Source organism: Mugil cephalus, chromosome 6 (assembly GCF_022458985.1).
Source record: "Mugil cephalus isolate CIBA_MC_2020 chromosome 6, CIBA_Mcephalus_1.1, whole genome shotgun sequence".
Lineage (NCBI taxonomy): Eukaryota > Metazoa > Chordata > Actinopteri > Mugiliformes > Mugilidae > Mugil > Mugil cephalus.
Window position 1 is genome coordinate 8184852 of NC_061775.1, and position 23997 is coordinate 8208848.

Genomic DNA, 23997 nt, shown 5'->3' on the forward strand with positions numbered 1-23997 from the left:
CAGCCCAGCCTCAAGACACATGACTCCCCAAGTTGCCCAAATCGCACCTGCCAATACACAGCAATCTCCTCACCGCACGCAACACAGCACACACACACAGCACAACGCACCCCCATACCCCACAAGCTTAGACTATGACCTGCCCCTTTCCCCACAGATGCCCACACAAAAAGACAGCCCCTCGTCCTCGACCTCCCCCTCCACGTCCTCCACCTCGTCCGCCTCAAACAACCTAATCCTCTTCTCGAACCCATCCTCCTCCACCACCTCCTCCTCCTCCTCCTCTCTGTTTTCCACCTCTCCCTCCTGCTTCCCCAGCACCTTCACCCTCCCCCAGTCAGACTCCTTACCCAACGGCCACTGCAGCTCTGGCGCTCTCAACGTTCGCGAGGCCCTGAACAGCATTCTGCAGGCCGGACCGGACCGCAAGTCCGTCATTCATTACCGGCAACAAGACTAAGAGCTTCGACAGACACGGCTGGACTGGACTTTTATCGTTAGGTTTTGGTTTTTTTTGTTGTCGTTTCAAGCAGATCGGTTCTTGTTTGCTGCTGTCTATGATCACACCCTTGGACCTACTCCCTCTCCCCTCAGGGCCTATAGTCAAGTCACTGCCTGTCCTGCGCTGGGCTCTCACCCTCCTCTCTATCCACCTGTAGCGATCACCTGTCTAAGGCTCTCGAGGTGACGCTCTTGAGGCTCGATCAATATCAGATTTCTGCACCAAAGTGCGTCCTCCACAGTAAAAGGCAGCTGTTTAAAAAAAAAAAAAAAAAAAAAGAGAGAAAAAAAAAAGGAAGTGAATGAACATGTGAAGACTGTATTTCATTGAACACGCGAGCTGTCAAAACACGAGCTCATTCAGTGAGGTGTGGAAATCTTTAATAAAAAAAACTCCCGCTGCTGATTTTTACGAGGTATGATTGGTGAAGTCGCTGGAAGCTCTACATGCCTTTCACCGGTTAAAACCCGCATCGTTAGACTCTGCTTTACTGTTACTTCGCTTCATGGCTGTTCTTTCCCGGACGAAAACTAAAACAAAACACGTATGCAAGGCTTGGTTTGAAAACAAAAGAATAGTGTTGAACTGGAAGACATAAATAAAATAAATAAAAAATAAAAATAATAACACAAAATCTTTTAGCTGACTAGCCGTGAAATGCCTCAGTTTTCATTCTTCTTCTTCTGCGCGCTCCCTCTTGTTTCTCTCCCTGCTTGTATGAACACTAGTGTGAGGAAAAAGGGAGAGGAAGAGCAGTCTGCTGTTGCAAACAGTGCCTTCGGAGAAATCTATAAATGCAGTCTTTTAAATCCATGTAGCCTAATGTATAGATTTGTACTCCTCAGCGTTGGTTTTAATTTTAATTTAATATGGTATATTTGTATTTATCTTTTAGCCCCCTCTGTCAGTTGTTGTTTGTGTTACACTATGCTGGTGTTGGGTTTTTCATTTAGCCTGTATATGCTTGTATGATCGTTTGTGCAGCCGCTCTTGGAAGAAGAGCAGCAGACTTGTCCTTTTATCTGTGTCCTTCCTGTCCCAGGTGAAATGACAGTGTGCTAGGGGATCAGTAATCTGACGCGCCAGATGGTTTGTTACAGATTCTGTGATCTCGTGAGAATCCCGTGAGCATCCAGTTGCCTCTCAAGGTAAGGGGATCAGGGAGATTATTGAGCTGCACGGAGAAAAACTGTGTCCAAATATGTTATATACCCCATTTATTCTCTCTTTTAAAGCTGACAAATAGCGTTTTTTTTTTTTCGGACGTGACTCCTGTTTTGTTTTGATTTGGAATTCCTCAGGAAAGTCTTGAGTGTATATTTTCTTCGTGTGTGTGTGTGTGTGTGCGTGCGCTCGTGTGTCATTTCGACCAACACGGATATGAAAATGTGTTTTCAGTCTTTAATTCCAGTGAATAACAAAAGAATTTTCAAGCCCTGTCATTTTTGCTAATGGGAGTAAACCTCTTCCAGCAACATATTACGACATCCAACATTTATTCAGTATCTTATAAAAAAAAAACAACAAAAAAAAAAAATCTGTGTACATCTCCGGTGTTTAGGCTGTAAAACCTGTGACATCTGGCCATCTTCGTGTGGACACCATGCACTGTAGTCAGTTGGGGACAAAATGCCGGGAGGGGTTCAGCTGATCAAAAAGCAATAAAACCGTATTCTACATTTGTTATGAGACAGATAAGCCTAAGTACTGTTTACGCTCAACAGGCAAAGCTCTGTGGTGACCTTTGCATGGTATGAACCATTTTATTTCTGTCGTGCTTCATAGTCTTTGAGTTGAACACATTCTGAAATGCATACAACCTTTGTAAAGTACGTTTTCACACGATGAGCGCAATGCGCTCTTGATGTTTTAGTCATCGTTATTATAAAGGTTATTGTTATTTATATTTAAGGGATATTTAGATTTTAGACACGTTATCTTGCTTATTATGATAGTTAACAAGATGTTTGGTCAGGGAAGTTACTAGTTTTCAAGATTGCTATAAAACAAATTCTATTATAACCTGCCACCAAATAAGATTGCACTGTTCTGTACTGCTGTACAGTGTCTGGATTTATTTCTGCTTTTCACTTTTGCTTTCCTCAAGTACAATTGTTTCTCCAACTTGTAGACCTTTGCCAGGCCTTCAGTTCGCAGAGAGATACCAAAGTATTCCACAGACACCCCCTAAAGTTACTGGCTCTAAGATATCAGACCTTTTATCAAACTCAGGAAGAAACCTACAAGACGAGTAACGGCGGGGCGTTAGCAGAAATATATATCATTTCCCCTCATAACAGTGGTGAAACTAATGAATTCATGTGCTATTTTTTTTTTCTCCTTGACTGTGCTGTGACACTTGCTGTATTTATGTTTTAGACTAAATGTGATGGGTTTGTCGTTTGTCCTTGTGAAGATGTCAGTGATTCTAAATGTTTATGCCTTCTTAGGGCAAAGATCAAAGGCTGTTTCTTGTTAAGGACATTATTTTTCTGTGGACAGTTTTATTTTTTATTTGTCTCGCAGCTGTTGGACATTTAATTCATGTTAACGTCGACAGATTCTTGGGTCAATTCGCACCTGGGTTAAACTGCAATGTGCAATGGATCTGTCCAAGCCTTCGCCTTTCCCTCAGTGTGACAGATGTTTAGGATCGGACTGACTCGCTCACAGTATCTCAGATCGTTGTTTTTTTATTATTATTGGCAGAATCCTTTCACAGCGTCTTTAGTTAATTCATTTATTTTTTAATATTCCTCATTACCCACATTCCAAGTCATCAGTCGGCAAAAAAAATTGCCTTTATGTGTTTTATAGTCACCCAAATACAGCTTTATGCATTTAAGGGATATGGACAGCAATTTTAGGAAAAAGGCTTTTTTTCCCCCCCACCAAGAACCCCGTATTAGGTAGGCCTTTAGTCATCTTATCATTTTGCACTAAGAATGGCATAATCAAGTTACTGTTGTTGACTATGATTGAGCATTGCAAGCTTGTTGTGTTTCTGTTCTTTGATGGATTGCTCTATGTATACTGTAACCATCTCTCTCGTTTCTCCACCATTTGCATATTATATAAATGTTATCACTCTCAAATAATTTATTGCTAACAAAAAAAAATTAAACAAAAAACATGCTACTGATTGTATGTATTTTTAAACAAAGCCTATTTTTTCTGTAAAAAAAAAAATGTGTTCAGCACTTTTATTCTGGGTTGTGCTTTTGTTTTCTATATATTTATAATTTAGATCCAAATGTATATATTGTAAAATTTGTGCCTTTCGACTAATTCTTTAAAAAGGTTTTTCTACTCATTAAAGGAAGGACTATATGAAATTGCAATCTTAACTTTGTAAACAAATAAAAACTTGAAGATTGCTGAAGCTGAGTCTCGTTTGTTCGTCTGGCTTGTCCAGAAAGGCCTTTATTTGAACCTGTACCGACGTGGATGTGAGAAGAGTCAGCACGTGTGACCAGGGTTGCCACCCGGCCCGCAAAATACGGAATCGTCCTTTATTTTGCAGTTAAATGTTGCGTCCCGTATTGAACCGATACAGGACGCGATTTGTTCCGTATTTTCATAAATGTCCAATACATGTGTCTGTATCACACATATACACTAAATATAACAATAATGAACAAAATAAAACAGGAAATACTACGTTGTGGTATTACTTTGTTGTGCGTGTGGCGCTGTCACGGTTGCCTAGAGACAGACGCAGCTAAAAAAAAAAATAAAAATAAAAAAATATATATACATACGGATATATACGCCTTTTAAAAATGTCCGCAGCACCCGGGACTCCACCACGTCCTCAAAAGCGAGTAACAAGAAATACACTTAGAAAAAGAAGTGAGGGAAATCTGTTGACTGTTTAAATCCCCACCCCAAGGACCGTGGTGGGCGTCCCTTATTTCCATTTCTGAAAGGTGGCAACCCTACGTGTGACATCGGCCCTCATTCTGAGAAAATAAAAAGAAGAACTGAAAGTAGAACTGAATTATTCTACAAGTATTTGTTCTCAGCAGAAACCCACAAATCCCATCCCAGAAAGGATATAAGGACATCTGAGTCACACTTCCTGTGTAAATGGACGTCAAATCGTCCAGTCATCTAACCATCCAATTTGTGCACGTCATAATAGAGTAAATTTTAGTTGTGTGGAGTCTGTACGACACAGAACAAGGGGCCATCTTGAAATCAGCTTATTTCATATTTATTCCAGTTGCTGTGTAGGCTGCCTATTGTTATAGTGATGAAAAATATTTTAAATCTGAAGTTCCTTTAGTAAAGCACAGGGCAATATACGGTAGAATTTAAGGAAGCAAACAGTAAGCCTCGAAAAGACCAGAGCTTATCTGTAAAGTTTGTACTTCCTGTTATATAGGCCTATATTGTTTATCATTTTATGATTAAAGATTACTTCCCACACTTACAATATCTAAAAAATAAATAAATACAAAAAAAACTTCCACTTACATGAAAGACTATCAACAAGCAACTACTCATTAACTTGTGTTCAATCACATATACCGCATATCGCAGCCAAAACTGGGCGGGGGACTTATTTAAGAGGAGGACAAACTTCCTGCCATTGACGCGACACTCGCGTGCTGACGTCACGAAACTCACCTGTACGCCGCGCCGTCTACGCCACGCCCCTTCACCTGAGTTGAGGAAGATTTAGGAGAAACTTTTCAAACCAGCGACACGGTCAAGTTGAGACAGCGAGACGTTGAAGAGCTTCTCTCGGGAGGATTTTTGAGCTTGGACGAGCTCGTCTAACGGTGACAGACAGATAAAGGCACAGAGAGGAAGTTTACAGGTACGTTTGTTTTTGACATTTCCGTCTCTTTTCATGTGGTACACAGGTAGTCAAAACGTGTGTCAGTCCGCAGCCTGTGGAGGGGAAGGTGAAGTTCAAAAGAAACGCCGAAGCTTGTGTCGCCTTTTATATAAGTAAATGACATTTTATATTTAGAAGCTTGACAACAATTAAGAAAATTAGCTGCTAGCCAAGAAATTTACAAGCTAATACATTAACACTGGACTGAAAGTTTTACAGACAATTTACTTTTTTTTTTCTTATGTTCACTTTGAGTAATTAAAGATGCATGTCAGGTGTGTGGTTGTTTTCGCCGTGTGTTCAGGAGCGTGTTTTGTTCTGAGGCTAACACAGTATGTATTTATATTTATTGCTATTTAACAGCTGTCTAGATGTTTGGTTAGTGTGTTGGTGGAATGGTGACTGTCAGCTGCTGGCCCCACTTTCTTTTTCCTCGCCCTACTGGTTCTGCCGCACATGCAAGTTTCTACTTGCCTGCCACAATCTTTCACAATAGTTTCGACTGCATTCCCCACCTGCTGCGTCTGTGGAGTCAAAGGGGAAGACTTTGACTCCAGCCAGCGTATTTACTGATACACGGCGAGATTAAGAATGGTAGGAATCCATTAAGGCGAAGGCCTCGCTGTTCAGGGAAGTTCAGTGACATGAGAGAGAATCCTGAAGCTCTTGATCAGAGCTGAAGGTTTTTTATCAGCAGCCATCACATCTTCTTCTAGAGATGTGTGTGTGTGGGACTCTGGTTATATCAATAAAACATGTTTAATTGTTATGTTAGTAGTGCTGTGTAGATGCCTAATACTGCTATAAATGTTATTTTTGATTTCTGAGCACCCACAGATGAAAAAATGACAACATGGCAACATTTGCATACCTATATCACACACATATCAAAGGGGCGGTTGCCTCTTTATAATAGGCAATAGAGAATTTTAATGTCACGCTTAATGCCCTTCACGTTGCAGAGTTTTGCATCTCTAGCTTGTTTCATCTTTAAAACCAGTTTTTGCGTGTCCTCTTTATTTATTTGTTTTTTTTTATTATTATTTGTTTTATTTTTTTTTTTTTAAAAAAGTCCTAACATGTATCCTGTAACTTAAAGTGAAACCATTAGTAGCCTATATGAGTCCAGGTAAGCTATAAAGTAGGTGTGTATAAACACTGCTGATAACATGCCTTAAGTAACTCCGCTGTGTTGACGGTGGAAGCTACAAAGCCGTGGTCTTTACAGATAATTACAGTCACTCTTTGGGCTTTGCCAACGTCTGGAGTATTTGTTTTGCTAAGATCTATATTTACTCAGAGAAGTTTTGGTTTCGACCTCTGCTAATCGCAGTATGTTGAAGTACATTTGTGGCTCATGCGTGCATACCTGTGTACATCCATGTCCTCCTGCTTTGTTAATAATTGTCAGAGTAGCTTATTTCGACCACATAGTGTTGAGGAGCTTTGGTTTGACCTCACATTAACAGTAAGCGTCTGCATTTTTGGTGACGTGGCTGGCTAGCCTGCGGGTGTGCAGGAGCATAGAGTTGGTAGTTTGCATGTTGGATGGCCAGTAGGAGTGGCCTTAGCTCGAAAACGAAAAAGCTTTTGAAGTGACTATTGCGGAACAGAGAGTGACCCAGGAAGGAGGGAGTATTTACCTACTAGGATGGGACACACCTTTGCTGAGTGGTTGTGTGTGGTTACAGTGGTACTTGCTGGTTGAGCTCTATTTTCTACAGGTCGATTAATAATTCACCACCGGGCCTCCCACTGATCTGAGGCCAGCTGTTAAACCTGGCCGAACCCAAGCCAGGCTCTTATGCTGTTGTAAGTTTTATTATTCACACATAGTTATGTGAATATAAACTCTCAAGGGTGTATGTGTGTGTATATATATATATCCCCCTCTAAACAGGGTCGAGCTCATAGTCAGTACAACCTTGACGAGGCTGGACACTGACAAACAGAAAGGGATTGCGGTGCAGCACGCCCATTCATTGGGGCATGAATAAACATTAACCACAAAGCAGAGAGCGCATCAGAGCTTTCTGTTGCTACAGTGCTACTTCCTGATCCTTAGACACAACAGAGCCTCTGTAGGAACCCAGGAAACTTTACTCAGAGCGAACAGACCTATAGTGTAGCAAACACCCCGTCAATTATTAACAGCCCAGCGCTCTCATTCCTCCAACGTAACCATAGCACCCAGCGGTCTGAAACTCAGCCAGCAGCTTGGGACCTACTGCTGTCCTGTGGGAAAGTTAACCAAGACACACACATACCACTGACAGTTGGAGCAAGAGGACCTATTTGACTCCATGAACTCGTCACAAAGGGAACCATTGAGGAGACAGAACACAACTGTGGAGTGATGGACACACTGGTTGGAAGCGGAGAATGAAAGTTTGTTTTCTTTTAGATTAATAGCGTCTCTCTGTGGATTGTTTATCTTTGGAGGACTTGCATCAGTGGCCATGTGTGACTGAGAAACAGACTACAAGGTCATTCACTGACCAGCACCCACTGGAGACTTTTTGTGTCTGTGACTGAGTTGGTGAGCAGGTGTTTTCTTTCGGAGAAGGGGATCACGTCGCTAATATCGTCATGAATCTGACGCAGCGGCTCAAGATGCTGAAACATTTTGGCTCCGTCCCGCCGGAGCCTCCGCCGCCACTGTTGGTGGTGCCCGTAAGTGAATGGATAGTACAGTACTGCAGCATCTCAATTTATCTGTGTCGCACTAGATCAGTTTGTAGTTCCTCTTTATGTTGACTGTAGTGCAGCAGTGATATAACTTCAGCTTAGTTTAAAGTCCAGAAGGTTCTTAAATGTTCTCTTTTGTTTAAAAAAAATAATAATAACATTGAGATATTTAATATAACCCACAAAGTAGAAGTAGTGACGTATCATTTTTGTCTTCAGATAGTGATGATATTGTGATACTGACATGTTAGAGTCTGAAAACTACATAGATAGATAACAGAAATAAAGCATACGTCACAACATTAACTCAAACTAATGCAGTTATAGAATATTTCCACACTGGAAGAAAAAATACTGCGGTTAAATACTGAAGAGCTATGTAACCGTGTGTTTTATAGACTAAATGATCAATGCTTGGACTGGGTAACTGACAGACATTGGGTAAAAACGAGGCAGTTTGTTTGTTTTTAAAGCCACAGATATAGGCTGTTGATGGAAATATGTGCAACGCTTTGCATAAAGCATGAAAAGTTTTGCATTGTAAAATTCAGTCTGTAGAGTTGGAGTGTTCAGTGGCAGAGTGCATAAGTGTAAAGAGTATAGTATTAGAGAATTATATTGTGTGTGGTTTGAAAGCAGCAGTATCTATACCAAGGAATCACTGAGTCCTGAAATTAGCCTCTCGCTAGTATGTCTTTATTACAGCCCCATCTGGCAGTCACATTCATTTCTTCTGACCGATAACAACCTGTCGCATTTAAGGCGATTCTCTGTCCTCATCTATCGGGGGTTTGCTGTAATGCAGCTCCACCTTAAATCCAGGCTCATTAAAGGCCACTAGAGAGTATCTATGAGAATGGGCAAAGACTGGAGGGGGAGGAGCGCTCTGCAGGTGAGGCTGCTCCTACATGTTTTTTGTCTCCTCTCCCTGCTGGGAGAGAAACGCCACAGCTGGTCATATTACAAATAATTTCAGCAACAGGATCAGGTTTCTGCTGGACCTCAGCCACCGTCTGTTCAGAGCTGATCTGAGCAGAAAAGTAACTTGAGTTGGACAACCGTGGATCTGTGATTGTTTTGCTACTAGCGTATGGAATATAAAGAACTGGCTGTTCATTGACGCTGGAGGCCGCAGGTGTTGTGTTCAGGCTAGAAGTCTCAGCGGGAAATGGAAGTGAGGTTCAAAGACCAAACGGTGAGTGGAGAGGGAGAAGTGCACAGCATTCATGATTCTTAAAGCCTACATGTGTAATGTGTTTGTCTAAACAAAGCTGTCAACATTGAACAAAGGTAGGAATTGTTCGTGATCTGTTTGAGCCCTCAGACCTGGCAAGGTGAAACCCTGAAGGAGTGACAGAAACGATCATGGGCGTAAACCACTAAATAAACAGAAATCTCTGCCTACTCTCGGTTGACATGTGCTACATTTGGATTAAAATTTTTTGGTGTGTCAGATTTGTATTGTGTATTGTATTGTGCTGTCCATGCAGTAGTTACTCAGTTTGTCTGATCCAGTGACGCGTCATATTTGTGACTGGTTTAATTACTGTAAATCACCAAATGTACAAAACATGTTCATTAAACCCCTGTGACTGATTTTTGCCTTTGTTCTTTCAGAGGAACATTATAGTAGTGACTTTCTGGTCTACTGATTCACATTCATCACATAGCTACATCAGTCTGCTCTAAATCTAGGGTTAAAGTTTAACAGCTTGTATCATCACTGTGCTGTAACTGAGCTTTTTGAGTAGCAGCTTAGTGTTGCAACAAAGCCGACCTCGTCTTCCATTTCCTCTGAGGAACAAGTAGTTTTACAGTCTCGTTTGCTCTTTGCTCTTCCCTCGAGTTGTTACTTCAGCTAATCCTGATTTATCATCCATGGTAAACGGGCTGGATGTTCAAGGACGCTCTGTAAACGAGCTACTGCTCTTTTCAGATTAACAGATTTGAGTCGCCTTTCAGTCATTCACTTGCTGTCGTAGGCTTGTAGCTGAAACTGTAGATATTAAACAATAAGAGCCAGAGTATCAGTGTTGGTGTGATTAAAATGGTAGCTTGGTATCAAGTCTGAAAATCCATGGCCTACTTTTATTTGAGCAATCAGGTCAGATGGTGTGTTTTTTTTATGTCCTTGGGTTAATGATTAACTTGGTCAAACAAATGGTCCACGGTCCCAGTGTAATACTGTACACCTGCACTTCGAGTTACCCACCAGAGATTTTTGTGGTGATTGGGTGGGAGACTTCTACACCTCAATAAAGTTAGATTGATGTTTTTTTTTACAAATATAATAGCACCAAATGAACTAATCCTTAATGTGAAACAACAAAATAAAGCAATCCATATTACACATGTAGGTGATGTGTTTGGGTGTGACAGGTTGTTGGTTCAGCAGGTGTTTGCTCTCAATGAATTTCCTTAAGGTAGTACATGTGTCAGTCTGTCAGAGCCTCGTACTCATGTGGCTTTCAGAGTGGTTTTTGACAACTGATTACAACGTGATTCCTCCGTGTCACTGACTAGACTATCAGGCTTTACTTGTTCATACTGTGACTGTGTCTTCATTGGTCTATGAAATATAGTTCAGGACCAGCCGGCCCTTACTTTTGTTTTGTTGCCAGTATGTGGAAAATGCATATCACGAGAGGCATGTTACCACGTTGGCCGTCAGGTAAAAGTGCGGTGTCTTCATTTGGTGATTATAAAAATCCTTCCCATCAAAAGTAACTTGTAAAAAATGTACAAATACGCACGTGTGATTTTATGATTGAGATGAAAGTCAGACAAGGCACAGAGGTTCAAATGTTTCACAGTATGTCTTCAAAACAAGTATACGTAAGACTGTATGACTGTTGATGAATGCAGTCTCCCTAAACCCCTGGGGCGGAGTGATCCGACTGTTTACAAAGAGTCAGCCATAGAAACGCGTTGTGAAAAGCAGGTGTATCAGTGTCACTGGAAAAGGAAATATATTTGTCTGGGACAATTAACTGATCCACAGAAAATGAGTGACAAACATTCACTTTACACATCACTCAGGGTTTTCTTGGTTATACAAAGAGTAATTATTTATTTATCACTGGCTTTTGGACTTTTAGAAGACATTGAAGACACCACTGACAGCATTTAAACTCATTCTTCCACTATTTTCAGTTATTTTAAGAAAGCAATAGACTAAGCATTAAGTGATTGAGTGTTATTTGCAGTGTCTGTTTGCCTCTATACATTATTCTTCTATCATTTTCCTACTGGACAAGCCCCAGATGTTAGATGTTGTCAGCGCCACATAGTCGTGTGTGTGTAGCCACATTCCAGGTAGCCCCTCCTCCACACCGGTCAGGCAGGATTGTGACAGGTGTGAACACGCTGAGATCAGGTTGAGGTGTACGTACACACACACTCTTTCTGTTCGGCTCAGGCTCAACTGTCCGCCTCGTAAGGACCCAGGTCATATGACAGGATTAATAAATCATGACTTGATATTTTCAAATTGAAATCATTTCACGTTTGTTGTTTGTTTGTATTTTTCTTTTCAGAAACCCGGCATGGAGGAGATAACAATATGGGAGCAACACACAATAACACTGGCCAAAGTAAGTGGATGACGAATGTCTCATGTCTAGTCTGTGATTTTTTTTTTTAACTATTTCAGACTTTAAGATTGTATCTGTCAACTACAGTTAAATACGAAGACAATGTATGTAGCACATTAGTGCTGTAGTTTGTCGGTAGTTATACAATTGTAGAAGTAGAAGCCGCAACGAATGGCACAAGGGAAGTTTCGGTGTAGTTGCTGAGGGTATTATTGTGAGGGGCTTTCAGGGGGTAGACCTGCACCGTGCTTCAGACCTCTCAGTTTCACAGACTTCATCAGGAATTCAGAGCGACACACCCTGCTGCACCACAGCACCAGCCAGCTCTTCACTCTCCTGCCTCATACTCAACGCCGCTGGAATGTGCTCTGTCTCCCTCTATCTCTGCACTGCATCTCCCACACACGCTCACACTCTACCCACCTACTTCCCTGCATTCTTTCTCCGCTCCTCTGTCATTTTATTACTGTGTCATCTCCATTTTTTTCATCTCTCTCGCTCTCTCTCCCTCTCAAAATGGCAGGATCCCAAACTGGGCTTTGGTTTTGCCCTATCAGGAGGCAAGGACAAGCCTCACCCGGACAACGGGGACACGGCTGTGGTGGTGTCAGACGTGCTGCCAAATGGACCCGCCATGGGACGACTCTTGTAAGTTGGTGTCACATGACGGTTGACTTAAAAAGACACATGACCACCCGCCTGCACGCGTGTGTAAATTTACCTGGAAGGTGTGTTAACTTAACGACAAGGTTCATGTGTGTCTTCTTGTGCCCTGCAGCACCAAAGACCAGATTGTCATGGTAAATGGAGTATCTATGGAGAATGTTCACTCTAACTTCACCATTCACACCCTCAAGTCTAGTGGCAAGACAGCAAACATAGTGAGTATGGAGAACGCAGCAACTTCTAATCTTTGTTGTGTTACTGTTTGACTGTTTCCCTAAAATACCGCCTCCTCTTCAACTTCTCCAGACGGTGAAACGTCCTCGCAAGATCCAGATCCCCGCTACTACGAAACCGACTCGAGCAGCTTCCCACTCCAACCTCCTGGACCAGGACCCTCCCAGGCGAACACGACGCTACTCCGATGCCAGCGACAACAGAGATGGCGACCGCTTCCGCTATCGCGCTCGCAGCACCACACCTGACCGTAATGGACACGGAAACACACTGCCACTGATGTCGTCTGGATACAAGAGGCTACCGCATAACAATGCCGCAGAGACGCCAATCAAAACTACATTGGTTAAGAAGAAAGTCACAGATGGTAAGACTTCACCCTGAGTTTAATAATAACTCCACGCCTCATGTCTGTCTGAAGTGCTGATGTCTGTGCTGATTTTTTTTTTTTAAGAGTATGGATTGAAGCTGGGTAGTCAGATCTTCATCAAGCACATGACAGACACCGGTTTGGCTGCAAAGGAAGGCACGCTGCAGGAGGGAGACCTCATCCTCAAGGTAAACATCAAGTTGTGTTTTAAGCTACAACTAAAGCCTGACACAGTCTGTGATGACTGTGGTCCCCTGTTTGTGTTAATCGATTTCTTTGCTGTGAGCAGATCAATGGCATGACGACTGAGAACCTATCACTGCTGGAGACGAAACACCTGGTGGAGAAGAGCAGAGGCAAACTGACCATGACAGTCCTCAGAGACGAACGCAAGTTCCTGGTCAGCATCCCAGAGGTGGCCGACAGTACCCCCAACAGCGACAACGAACGTTACAAAGACAGCAGCTCTGAGCTGGAGGGTGAGAATTCACTCAGAGGGGAAAGGGTGGTTAATTAAATGTGTGGGTACTGGACCAACGGGAGATTCCCACCGCAGAGAAAACAAGTGTCGAAATTACTCAAAGGAAATAATTTCTGGTAATAATTTTATTATTATTTTCTGTCCAATCACAGACATTTCAGACATTGACGAGGACATGGCCCCTCGCAGAACATCACGTCAACCCAACAGAGAGAAGCGGACGCGCAGGTACAGACTTACCCCACTCTGCACCATCCACTAAAGAAGAAATTAGTATTTATAATAACTACCCTTTTTAATGCACTGAACTTCTATTCCTCACTCAGACAAAGAGCTGAACCTCTACCAGTCAAGTCCCGGGATTCATCACCTGTGCGCTCCACATTGTCTCGGCCTCCTGCAAAAACCTACGCCCCTCGCAGAGGTCGGTCCTACAGATGATCACTTTATTTCTACAGCCACACATTAACGGTTCATCTGTTACCATTGTGTTGCCTGTAGAAATATTCACAGTATATACAGTATACGTTATACAATTACTTTGAAATCCATGCATCATTGACTGATTGAATATTGTTTCCACAGCCCCTTCTGAATCAGAGTCTGACCGCAGCACCTCTCCACCTCTCGTCAGGAGACAAAGTCCAGAGAAATACAAGTCAGTTCAGTTGCCTTGATGTTGTATTGTCAAATAATAATCAATCAAAATCACTTTCAGTGTTTACAATATTGTAAGAAACATTTTTTTGAAGAATTGATAGAGCTTTTATTACATCGTGGATATGTGTTAATCATTTCAGACCTTTTAACCCAAACCCAGATTGTGTGACAACTGTTCTGTGTGTGTGTTGGATTTAGGATCACAAGACATTTAATGACATTTGTCTAAGTTTGACTTTTGTCAAAGCTACTTTGTATATGGAAATAAAGTTTTGTAATTCTTCTTCAACATTTCTTTCTTCATGCAGAACTCTGTCAGGAATGTCCACCCTTCCCAACCCCCAATCATCCCCTGTACACCACAACTGGAGTGCCTCCTCTTCCTCACGGCCTCGCAGGCCCGTATCCGAGTCAGACTCGGATCGTAGTCCTTCGCCTCCTCCCAGAGACAGCTCCCGCATGGACTCTAGATATAAGTACGAATGTTGCTCATCTAAGATTAAATTGGAGCACTTTGTGATAGACCATACCTTCATCGATCTTTAAATAAGTCATATTTATTAGTAGGTCATGTTTTTGATTCTGATTTCTGACTTTCTTGTCCTGTTTTATTTTTCTGTTTTCCTGCAGAGTTCTCCCTGATCTTCCTCTCGTAGGCTTGAGATCTTCTCCCATCAATGTTCGCCAGGAGCCTCTACGACGGGTTAACTCACCAGTGAGAGTCCAGCCCCCAGGTCAGCACTCATACACACAATCCAGCCTCCTTGTGATCACACACATCCCGGACTTTGACACCTCTCTGGCAATATTTACTTAATCTTTATTTGACACCTGCTCATCAGTAAACATTCAAAGTGAAGGCTAGAGACAAACATGGAGACTGCTCCTGAAAACGGGTTTGGTTTTTGAATGGTTTAAGATAAGGCCCCAGTAGTTTTTGTATGGCTGCTGACATAGTGATACACATGTAAGACACAGACTGTTATTTTGGCACAGTTGTAATGATATACGCAGTCAAAATAAAGAGTCACTTCACCTGAATTATAAAAATATATTTGGTTGAATTCAAAAGAACTAGAAGAGGTTTCCTATTTATAAAACCTCTAAGTGTCAGTAAGTCAGTGGCAGCTTACAGTCCACATTTAAATTGATACATACTTGGATTTTACACGTACAATAATTGGATATTTTTATAACCGCTGTCATTTTCTTTTTCTTCCCAGATTCTGATTCTGAGTCGGACGACACGTCGGCGCCTCCTCAGAGGCACAGCACTTCGTACAGTCAGGAATCTCTCAGCAGATACAGGTACAGATGAAGGTCCGCCCCAAACCCACCTCCAACCCCCACCCCCTACCTGAAACTCAGCAGCATCTCATGGACCAGAAACTGAGCAGACTGCGTGGCTCTTATGTTGTTATACTAATATAATCATAAATTTTATTTGCCTCTTAACCATAAATTACCTCTTTCTGTTTTGATTTTTATTGATTAACGCATTTTGTGCCTGAAGTCTCATTTTGTCGCCCGTTTTGTTTTGGTTTGTGCTTTTGATTGTGTACCCAGTGTGCTGACATTTGTTAACCAATGAAATAAAAGTGACTTTCCCTGAACACGTTCCTCTCCTGTATGTGGCTAAGTGTTGATCAAACACAGGACACATAGCATTGACGCGTCAGTAGAACAAGTTTCCCATCCACCAGTCAGTTCATGAAAATCTGCATGTTTAACACTCACAGTAGACACAACCACGGAGCTCATAACTACACTAACGTTAACGCTCAATTCTGATCAGTCACAAAGCTTCACAGAGAGAGCTTCCCTCAGAGATAAGGTGAATATTCAACATTTCAGTCTCCTCCTCTCATCAATAATCATCATATTAGCCACTGGTCCCCCCTCACCAAAACATAACTGAGATTTGTTGTCTTCCTCTTCCCTCACTCCCACCTCCCTCTCTTCTCTTACAGAGTCCTGCCATCTGTTTCTCTGGCGCCTCAGGTGGAGCCGCCACGATGGAGCCCTGCCAACAACCCACCACAGAACGGTGCGTCTAACGTAATGACTCAGTGAAGTGTCTGTGTTTCTAGTGTTGAATATTTTTTTTAAATCAAACATTTCCAACCTTTGTTTTTTGTTTTTGACATTTTCTATACTATGGTGTCCACTCATCTAAGTAGCTTGTTGAGTTCTAAATAACTGGTGTAGTTTTCATTAGGAAAATCTGTGGGTGGTGCCCCACCTGAAACTCACATGAACAGAGTCTGTTAACAAGATACAGAGAGAGTCCTGTTTTTATAAAGTCTCCATAACAAAATCAGCTACATTTTTTTAGCTGTCATTTAGTGAATTTTCTGTCAAACAATGGCTTGAAATATGATTAATTTGATGAAACTTTTCAGCCTCCACAGTTCACTCAGACTCTGAGTCAGAGGCCAGCTACAACGCTGTCCCCCGCAAGAACTCCACAGACAGCGAAGGCAAAGCCAAAAATCGATACAGGTGAGAGTTATGTTACTGATCGCCTGTTGACTGTCTCCATCATATGAGGCATGTTGGTGAAAAAATGCTAAGCTACATTTTGACAAGTTTCATAATTCCATCTGTACATCTGAGGGGATCAGTTCGACCTGAGGAACTATTGACAGTAAACCTGAAGTCTATTGATAGTAAATTGACTGAGGTTTGGTCAGATAATGGACAGGTCACTTCGTAAGACTAAGGTCTAGTAAATAATTCGTGATGGGTAACACACTCCCTACGTATCCTAAATATCCTACAGAGTGAGACATGGACTGACAGAAAGAAATGTTCTTTCAGGGGGAAGTGAGTTCAGTTTATTAGACTTTACTAAAACCAATATTGAGGTCTGATAGAGCTCTGGTTACTACAACACATGAGGATATTTAAAACTAAACTTTAAATACAATTCTACTGAAAACATTTGGAACAACCCAGGATGTTTTGTTGTGTTGAGTGTAAACCTGGGACGTGGGAGTTCACCTTTAGGTTATTGTTGTACTGTGGAGATGTGTGAAGTTGCACTGGGAGGATGTCAGACTGGTTCATCTGCTCAACATGAGTAAACACACAGAACACAAGTGCTGTTTCATCATTGGACACTCTGTACACACCAGTGCACATGACAAGACTTCCTGCAAAGGTTGCATCACATATTGATTCAAGTGCTGAGCAACATACCACATTCATTTGATAACTTGCTGTAATTCAAAATTAAATATCTTGTATAACTTTATTTTTTTTTGTTCATCTTATGTTTCTGTCAGAGTGCTGCCTGAGAAATCCCCATCAGTCGCTTTAAGTCAGAAGTCTTCTCGTCGCAAGCCATCACCTGCCAGACCACCTGCAGATGGTCAGTGTAGATCTCGTGCTCTCCTTGTCTGTGTTTCAGATTAGATCATTAAACATTAAAGTGGTCACACCTAACATTTCAGTCCTGGTTTATTTGGCATCACCAAAAAAAATGAATCTTGGGAGCCTTACCCCGCTATTCTTCATTCAGTTCTCATTACCTCAATGATAAATACATTGGTCGGTGCTTGTCATTGTCTGTAGCTATAATATTATCATTTGTACTGGATTAATATTACTTTTAATGTTTTCGTTGTTGTTTGTTGTGTGCGCTCTGTAACTTTTTATGCTGCTGCTATTTTGGCCAAGTTTCCCCTTGAAAATGAGATCATTGATCTCAGTAGGACTAACCTGGTAAAATAAAGGTTAAATGAAAAAATAAAATAAAAAGTCACCTGTAGTTAGTAACAGCGAATGCAGTTTAATCCTTTAAGTCAGGATCCTGCTCTTCAAAATAAATAAGGCATTAATAGGCTGCTTTCTATCAGTCTGTGAACAGCACTGGACTGACATTATGTTCCATCTAACAGCTCACTGTGGCTGCTCCTTCTTGTGCCATCGCTCCCTGCAACATTTCAAACTGATCTACAATTACAAAATGACAAAAATACCAGTTGACTTTAGTAATAGTGCAAGTGACTCAGGCTGTAACAACACAAGAAATCCATTAGAGGTGGTTCAGTGAAAAAGAACATGGCATTTCTTATGACTACTTCATAAAAGAAGTTGTTTTACCAGTGAAATGTTTTTAATGTGAAGTTTACTTTGCCTTATCAGCTAAGGGAAGGCTATTGACTACCGTCCAGTTCTAGCATTATGAAATCATAATACTTTAAACCAGCATTTTTTCCAGTAACATCCAGCGACACCCAGTCCATTATAAGACTCACTTAGCAGCAGAGAGTGATGTAACCCCCCTTAAGTTTTAGAGCAGTGTGAGTCTTGACCAGTCTCTGTTTATTTATGTCATTCAGATTCAGATTCTTCTAAGTCAGATCAGCTTTCACATCTCAGGAGGTCTGGGAGCTCTGAGCGGGAGGATAACCGCCCCAGGTACGGCAGAGTGATTCTATTCACCTCAACACACTCACATTAGATCAGTAACCTGCAGACGTGAAGGCTCCTCTCCTCCATCATTTCCTCTGGGATTGTATTGTACGAGATTAATATCACAGATTATGTTTTCTCCACCTCTCAGAGTTTCTCGTACTACTAATGGAACCGGCACCGTCAAGTCTGGGATTTCTGTGAAGAGCAACCCACCACTCTACTGTAAGGCTCAGAATGAATAACACAACTGGCAATGAATAGGTTTTGAGTTTGATAGTTATTGAGTTTTTATTACTTCCACATTTACTTATCAGTTTATTGGTTTAGTAACGTATTAGGTAAATATAGGCTTAATTAATTGGTGGTTTTCCAATGTTTTAGTAAGTGGTCTGTAAAAGTTATACATGTTATGGCATGTACAAAAAAACAACTGGTCTTCAGGAAAACACAGCCAGTTGGGCCCTTTTTTTTTTTTTTTTTTTTGGATATTTACAGTAGAACATTATGAATCAAATTTGTCAGAAAGGAGTTTCACTATTTCCATATCTCTTCCAGCCAAGCCTGCGGAGGAGCCCATCTATTCCCTTCCTCCAGATTCTTACCCGACATCTAACCCGGGGTGAGTGCCATGTTTCACTTTGTTTTAATAAACATTTCAGAGCCTGTAAATTCCCAGCACCAGTCATCTGACTCCTTTCTCCATTTTTCTCAGGTACAGCTCGGACGTGCACACGGTGTCGTTTGTGAAGGAGCGAAGTTTGGGTCTGAGGCTGGTGGGAGGAAATGATGTCGGTATCTTTGTAGGCGGAGTTCAGCCAAACAGCCCTGCATATGAACAGGGAATGAAAGAGGGAGACCAGATCATGCAGGTGTTGTGATTTTGCTTGTATTGATTGTGTTAGTTTGTTAACTTTAGGTGAACGTTAATGAAGCACTATCTTTAATATTGATCTAGACATAACATCACATTACAATTCTGAAAATCTATTCTGATTCTATGCTAAGTCACAGTGTGATTGACTGTTACATGCAGGACTCCTATAGCGAATCATATACTGTATCTCCAGTTTGATTATTAAACAGTTTATTTTTTCTTTTTATGGTTTTGAACATGATCTTTGTATGAATGTAATCCAGAAGTCGTCTGTTAAATATGTTTTCATGCATTCAGAAGTGGTTTGGCTCGAATCTGGTTAAGTGTCTTAAATAAATCCTCTCAAACTATAACAGACGTGTGTCTCATTTTGTTCAGGTGAATAACATAGATTTTGGTCATTTCACACGAGAAGAAGCCGCCAACTTCCTCCTCAACATCAGGACAGGAGAAGAGGTTGCGATCCGAACCCAGAATAAGATGGACCGTAAGTGTGCAGCAAAAACGGATCACGGGGTCTCTTCCTTTGAATCCCGACCAGTGACGGGATTTATCACTTCTGACTCTTTTCAGTCTATAAGAAGATCATCAAGTCCAATCTGGGAGACAACTTCTACATCCGCACTCACTTTGACCACGAGGCAGAAGGCCCTATTGGTCTGAGCTTCACCCGAGGAGAGGTGTTCAGGGTGGTGGACACAATGCACCGTGGGAAGATAGGACACTGGCTGGCCATCCGCATGGGGAACGACCTGCACGAGATGGACAAAGGCACCATCCCCAACCAGGCCAGGTGAGGGAGGAGGACATGGAGAAGAGATTCTGATTTCTAGGTTAACTAAAGGCCATGATTCAGTTTTCAGCTTGCGGTCATCTTCTCCCACAGGGCGGAGAATCTGGCCAGCCTGGAGCGGGCCCAGCGGGGGACTGGAGAGAGGCAGGTGACGGGGCCGAGAGCCGAGTTCTGGAAACTACGGGGTCTCAGAGGGAACAAAAAGAATGAGAAGAACAACCGGCGGAGTCGTGACGACCTGCTGCAGCTCACCATCCAGGGCAAATTCCCAGCATACGAGAGAGTCTTGCTCAGGGAAGGTTAGTTTTTCATCCTCTCACACCGTTGGCGATAATGAGTCCATATCTAGTCGAACAAGTTTTCACAGCGTTGACTTGTTTATTTTGTTTTCTCCCAGCTAATTTCAAACGGCCCATTGTCATTCTGGGTCCTCTTAATGATATCGCCATGGAAAAGCTGGCCACAGAGATGCCTGATGAATACGAGGTGGCAGGTTGGTTTCTTTTTTTGTGACATTTTCTAATCTGATACTGTTTTTACGTTATACATGTTCTATTTACATTAAACATTGTTTTTCTCTCCTGTTGCAATTATCCAGAGATGGTTCCTCGCAGTGGGGCATCAGAGAGCAGCTCCACAGTTATTAAACTGGACACAGTGAGGAGAATAGCAGAGAAGGTGAGCAGTCAAACCCATTTATGTTTGCGGTAACATTTTATCATGAAAAGCCTGTTTCCTGTGTTCTGTTTACTCTGGACTTTTTCTTTTTCTCTCCTCTCAGGACAAGCACCCTCTGCTGGACATCACTCCTACTGCAGTGGAGAGGCTGAACTACATCCAATACCATCCCATGGTCATCTTCTTAGACCCTCACAGCCGCAAGGACGTGAAGGCCATGAGGCAGAGGTACAGCCCCAACTCCAATAAGAGCTCCAGACGCCTTTACACACAGGCACTCAAGATGAGGAAACACTGCAGCCACCTTTTCGCAGGTAATCCTCATTAAACTCAAACACTTAAGAGTTGTTGTTTTGTTTTTCCATCTATTAATCCCTGACAGATGTACTCGTACAGATTTACTTGTCATTTCACATGGTTCCTGTTCCTTTTGACTTTCAGCACGTGTCGACCTGCAGCCCAGCTCCAATGTTTGGTATGAGACTCTAAAGGACAAGATCCGCCACCAGCAGTCCAAACCTGTCTGGGTGTCAGAAGTCACGGTACAACTCACAGCTCCTCACACACACAAACACTGACGCACATTTAACTTCTCTTCATATCGACTTCCTCTTTGGTGGTCAGTAAACTTTAAGTTCAAGGTCTACTTTACTACTTGCATATTTAAAAAAATAAATAAAAACAGCCTCTAAAAAGATGAGGAGTGGGTTAATTTACTCAGTTAAGAATTTTTAATACAATAAACCTCTTTGTCCCTATCAGAAATAAATAAAACAGAAAGTAAATAACAGCCTTGTTTTATTTTAATAACAGTTCATTGTCCGTTCTGTCCAGTTGGAGAGCGGTGGAGAACAGGATCTAGATGCTCTGGATCAAACTCAGTCTGACTACCTCAGTGCTGCCAGTGACCTGGAGGACACAGACGGAGAGGCCTTCACAGACGGAGAGGCCTACACCGACAACGAGGAACTGGACGAGGCTTACCCCGGGCAGAATGCAGCCGTGCGTCCCCGGGGCTCCAGGATGGCTGGATCTGCTTTAGCCCGGTCGTCTGAGCCGACCTACGGGCACCACAATCCCGCTGTGGAGCCCGACGACCATGATGACCTGCGTTCTACCAGAGATATCCCTCCGCTGATGGACGTCCCCGAGCCCAGGCTGCTCCACCAAGAGCAATACAGCCCGCCTCAGAGCCCCGATGAGGAGGATGACCGCTCTCATCGCAGTTTCACAGACTCAGACTTCAGCGCTCTCGATGTAATTGCACCAGCCACTCCTTCAGATGGACCACCAGATTTTAGAGCCCCCGACCCCTCCACTCGAAACGAGCCTTCGTATGCTGAGGGGCAGGCAGAGAGCCCAGAACCTGCCAGCCTGTCCACTATCGAAGACAGATTACAGGAGGTTTGTGCTCTCATTCACGTTTAAAAGATTGTTGTACACCTGCATTTTATAAGCTGAGACCTGTTTAAGTTTATCAAAAATAATAAATCGCACTATAATGGATCCAGCAACAGAACAAGAGAGAATCACTTACAAAGTGAAATCAAAACTAGATTTTTCTCATTTAGCTGGAGGTGTTGCATCACAACGGTTCAGTGGGCACAGTTAGTGTAGACTGGCTCCCCTCAACAGGAAGTAGATAAAACCACCGAGTGAAAAGGATCATTGGTTGATAGCTTTTGTTTTGAACATCTGAAGTTGCTGCAAATTCTTTCTTTTAGTTTCTTTTTGCTCTTGTTTGATGAACTAGTTTTCTGATTGTCGTAGCAGTGAACTGTGATTTTGAACTTTGCTTCTAGAGGTTTAAAACCTACTGAAAACAGCGACTGTCATATGTATGTTAATAACTGTTTAGAAATCCTGATCTACATTGTCGTCCTTGTTTAACTCTTTTTTTGTTTTGTTTTTTCTTTTTTTTCTTTTTTTTGGACCAATTTTTTAGGCTCGCATGGCAGAACCACAGGCACAAGCTGACGCAAAGAAAGCTCCACAGTTAATAGTGTAAGTCTTTGGCTGTTTACTGAGTAAAGACACACTGAGAGTCTGTGCCCATTTTGACCCCTATATCTCTCCTGTCAACAGGTTAGCACATCACCACCAAGCAGTCCAGTACAGACGCACAAAGATCCAAGGCAGCGACAGCTCCGAGGAAGAGGAAGAGGAAGATGAGGCGGAGGACTTTGAGTGGGGTCCTGCTACTGAACTCTAGTGGATCGAAGCTAAAGCGTGCCGATGTCAGACGAAGACATGGAAACAAGTCCACTCCTTCAGCAAACCTTTTTTTACTGAGTATTTTATAATTTATCTGAATAGGCCAAGTTCGCATGTGTCACAGATGAGAACACTGAACGTCACTGCAACATTTAACGACAGCTACGAAATTTAACATCACCAAAAAGAGTGACTGTTAAGATCAACGTGCCTGATTTCTCTTTGTTTTTTTATTTAAGAACAGTATGTGAAACAAATCATTCCACTCCTTTTTACTGCTGCTGTGATATACAGATTCTAGTGTTATTGGAAATCATATCAAATGAGTCTTTTCATGGAAAATACACAGAGCCACTTATGAGATATTTTAAGTAATTTTCCTTTATTTTTTCTACATTAAAATGTTTTAATTTCATAAATGCATCTGTTTAATAAATAAAACCCTTCAAAAGACTTTATTTTCACCTCATTTCTGTATACAAAAACATTTTTTTATTGTTATAGATGAATAGATACTTTATTAATCGCAAACTGTGGAACTTGACTGTTGCAGCAACGATGTACAGACACTCGGCACAGCATACATAATAACAATGGACCATGACCATTTCAAAGCTGAAATGTCTAAATCTAAAATGTGTGACCGCTTTGTGCCAGTTTCCTTTTACTTTCTTTTTATGAGGTTTGTGTTCAACCCATTGATTCCCAGGAGGTGATTTCAATTTCAACAGTTAATTTTCTGTTTTTGATCGAAATAAATAAATAAAGTCACTTTACACGGTTTCATGATGCAAGTGGTTCAGGTTTCTATATTGAATGTCAACTTTTTCAACACCATGATCTCAGTTACAAGTTAAATCCTTGATTCATTTAACACGAACGTTACATTTCTGTACATCATGTAAACCGTACGATCAGGTGGCTGAATAGTCTTGTGGCGCATGAACGCGTCAGGAGGGCGATTTTAATTTAGTGT

At 41.9% G+C, this 23997-nt stretch overlaps 2 protein-coding genes across 5 annotated transcripts in view; both read left to right on the plus strand.

Annotated features, from left to right (window-relative positions):
- si:ch73-63e15.2 (protein strawberry notch homolog 2) overlaps positions 1-3884 on the plus strand; it is a 54245-nt gene extending 50361 nt beyond the window's left edge. Inside the window, exon 33 of the mRNA XM_047586872.1 lies at positions 62-3884. Within this exon, the coding sequence (XP_047442828.1) occupies positions 62-460 (399 nt within the window). The 3' untranslated portion in view covers positions 461-3884. The remainder of the gene's footprint in view (positions 1-61) is intronic.
- Positions 3885-5157: 1273 nt separating this feature from the next.
- tjp3 (tight junction protein 3) lies at positions 5158-23804 on the plus strand. Of its 4 annotated transcripts, none has more exons than XM_047586457.1 (30): positions 5158-5327; positions 11573-11629; positions 12153-12277; positions 12408-12510; positions 12602-12896; positions 12984-13087; positions 13189-13378; positions 13533-13608; positions 13707-13804; positions 13966-14038; positions 14349-14516; positions 14671-14774; positions 15264-15348; positions 16011-16087; positions 16443-16542; positions 17328-17413; positions 18387-18465; positions 18611-18684; positions 19018-19081; positions 19175-19331; positions 19715-19823; positions 19910-20129; positions 20223-20428; positions 20527-20622; positions 20728-20807; positions 20911-21121; positions 21249-21349; positions 21642-22211; positions 22753-22811; positions 22893-23804. In XM_047586457.1, exons 2-30 carry the CDS (start codon positions 11582-11584, stop codon positions 23017-23019), a joined length of 3885 nt encoding a protein of 1294 aa, XP_047442413.1. In that variant the 5' UTR covers positions 5158-5327; positions 11573-11581; the 3' UTR covers positions 23020-23804. The 4 variants fall into 4 exon arrangements, with proteins under 4 accessions (XP_047442413.1, XP_047442411.1, XP_047442412.1 ...); XM_047586455.1 differs by lacking the exon at positions 5158-5327 and adding an exon at positions 7522-8021; XM_047586456.1 differs by lacking the exon at positions 5158-5327 and adding an exon at positions 8953-9231.
- Positions 23805-23997: the final 193 nt, after the last annotated feature.

Bases quoted from the DNA above. Each gene is read 5' to 3' on its own strand.
- tjp3 (XM_047586455.1), top strand. From the start codon at position 7,938: ATGAATCTGACGCAGCGGCTCAAGATGCTGAAACATTTTGGCTCCGTC. The intron at 14,039-14,348 runs GTCAGTTCAGTT...TTCTTCATGCAG, and splicing joins CAAAGTCCAGAGAAATACAA to AACTCTGTCAGGAATGTCCA. The intron at 22,812-22,892 runs GTAAGTCTTTGG...TCCTGTCAACAG, and splicing joins AAAGCTCCACAGTTAATAGT to GTTAGCACATCACCACCAAG.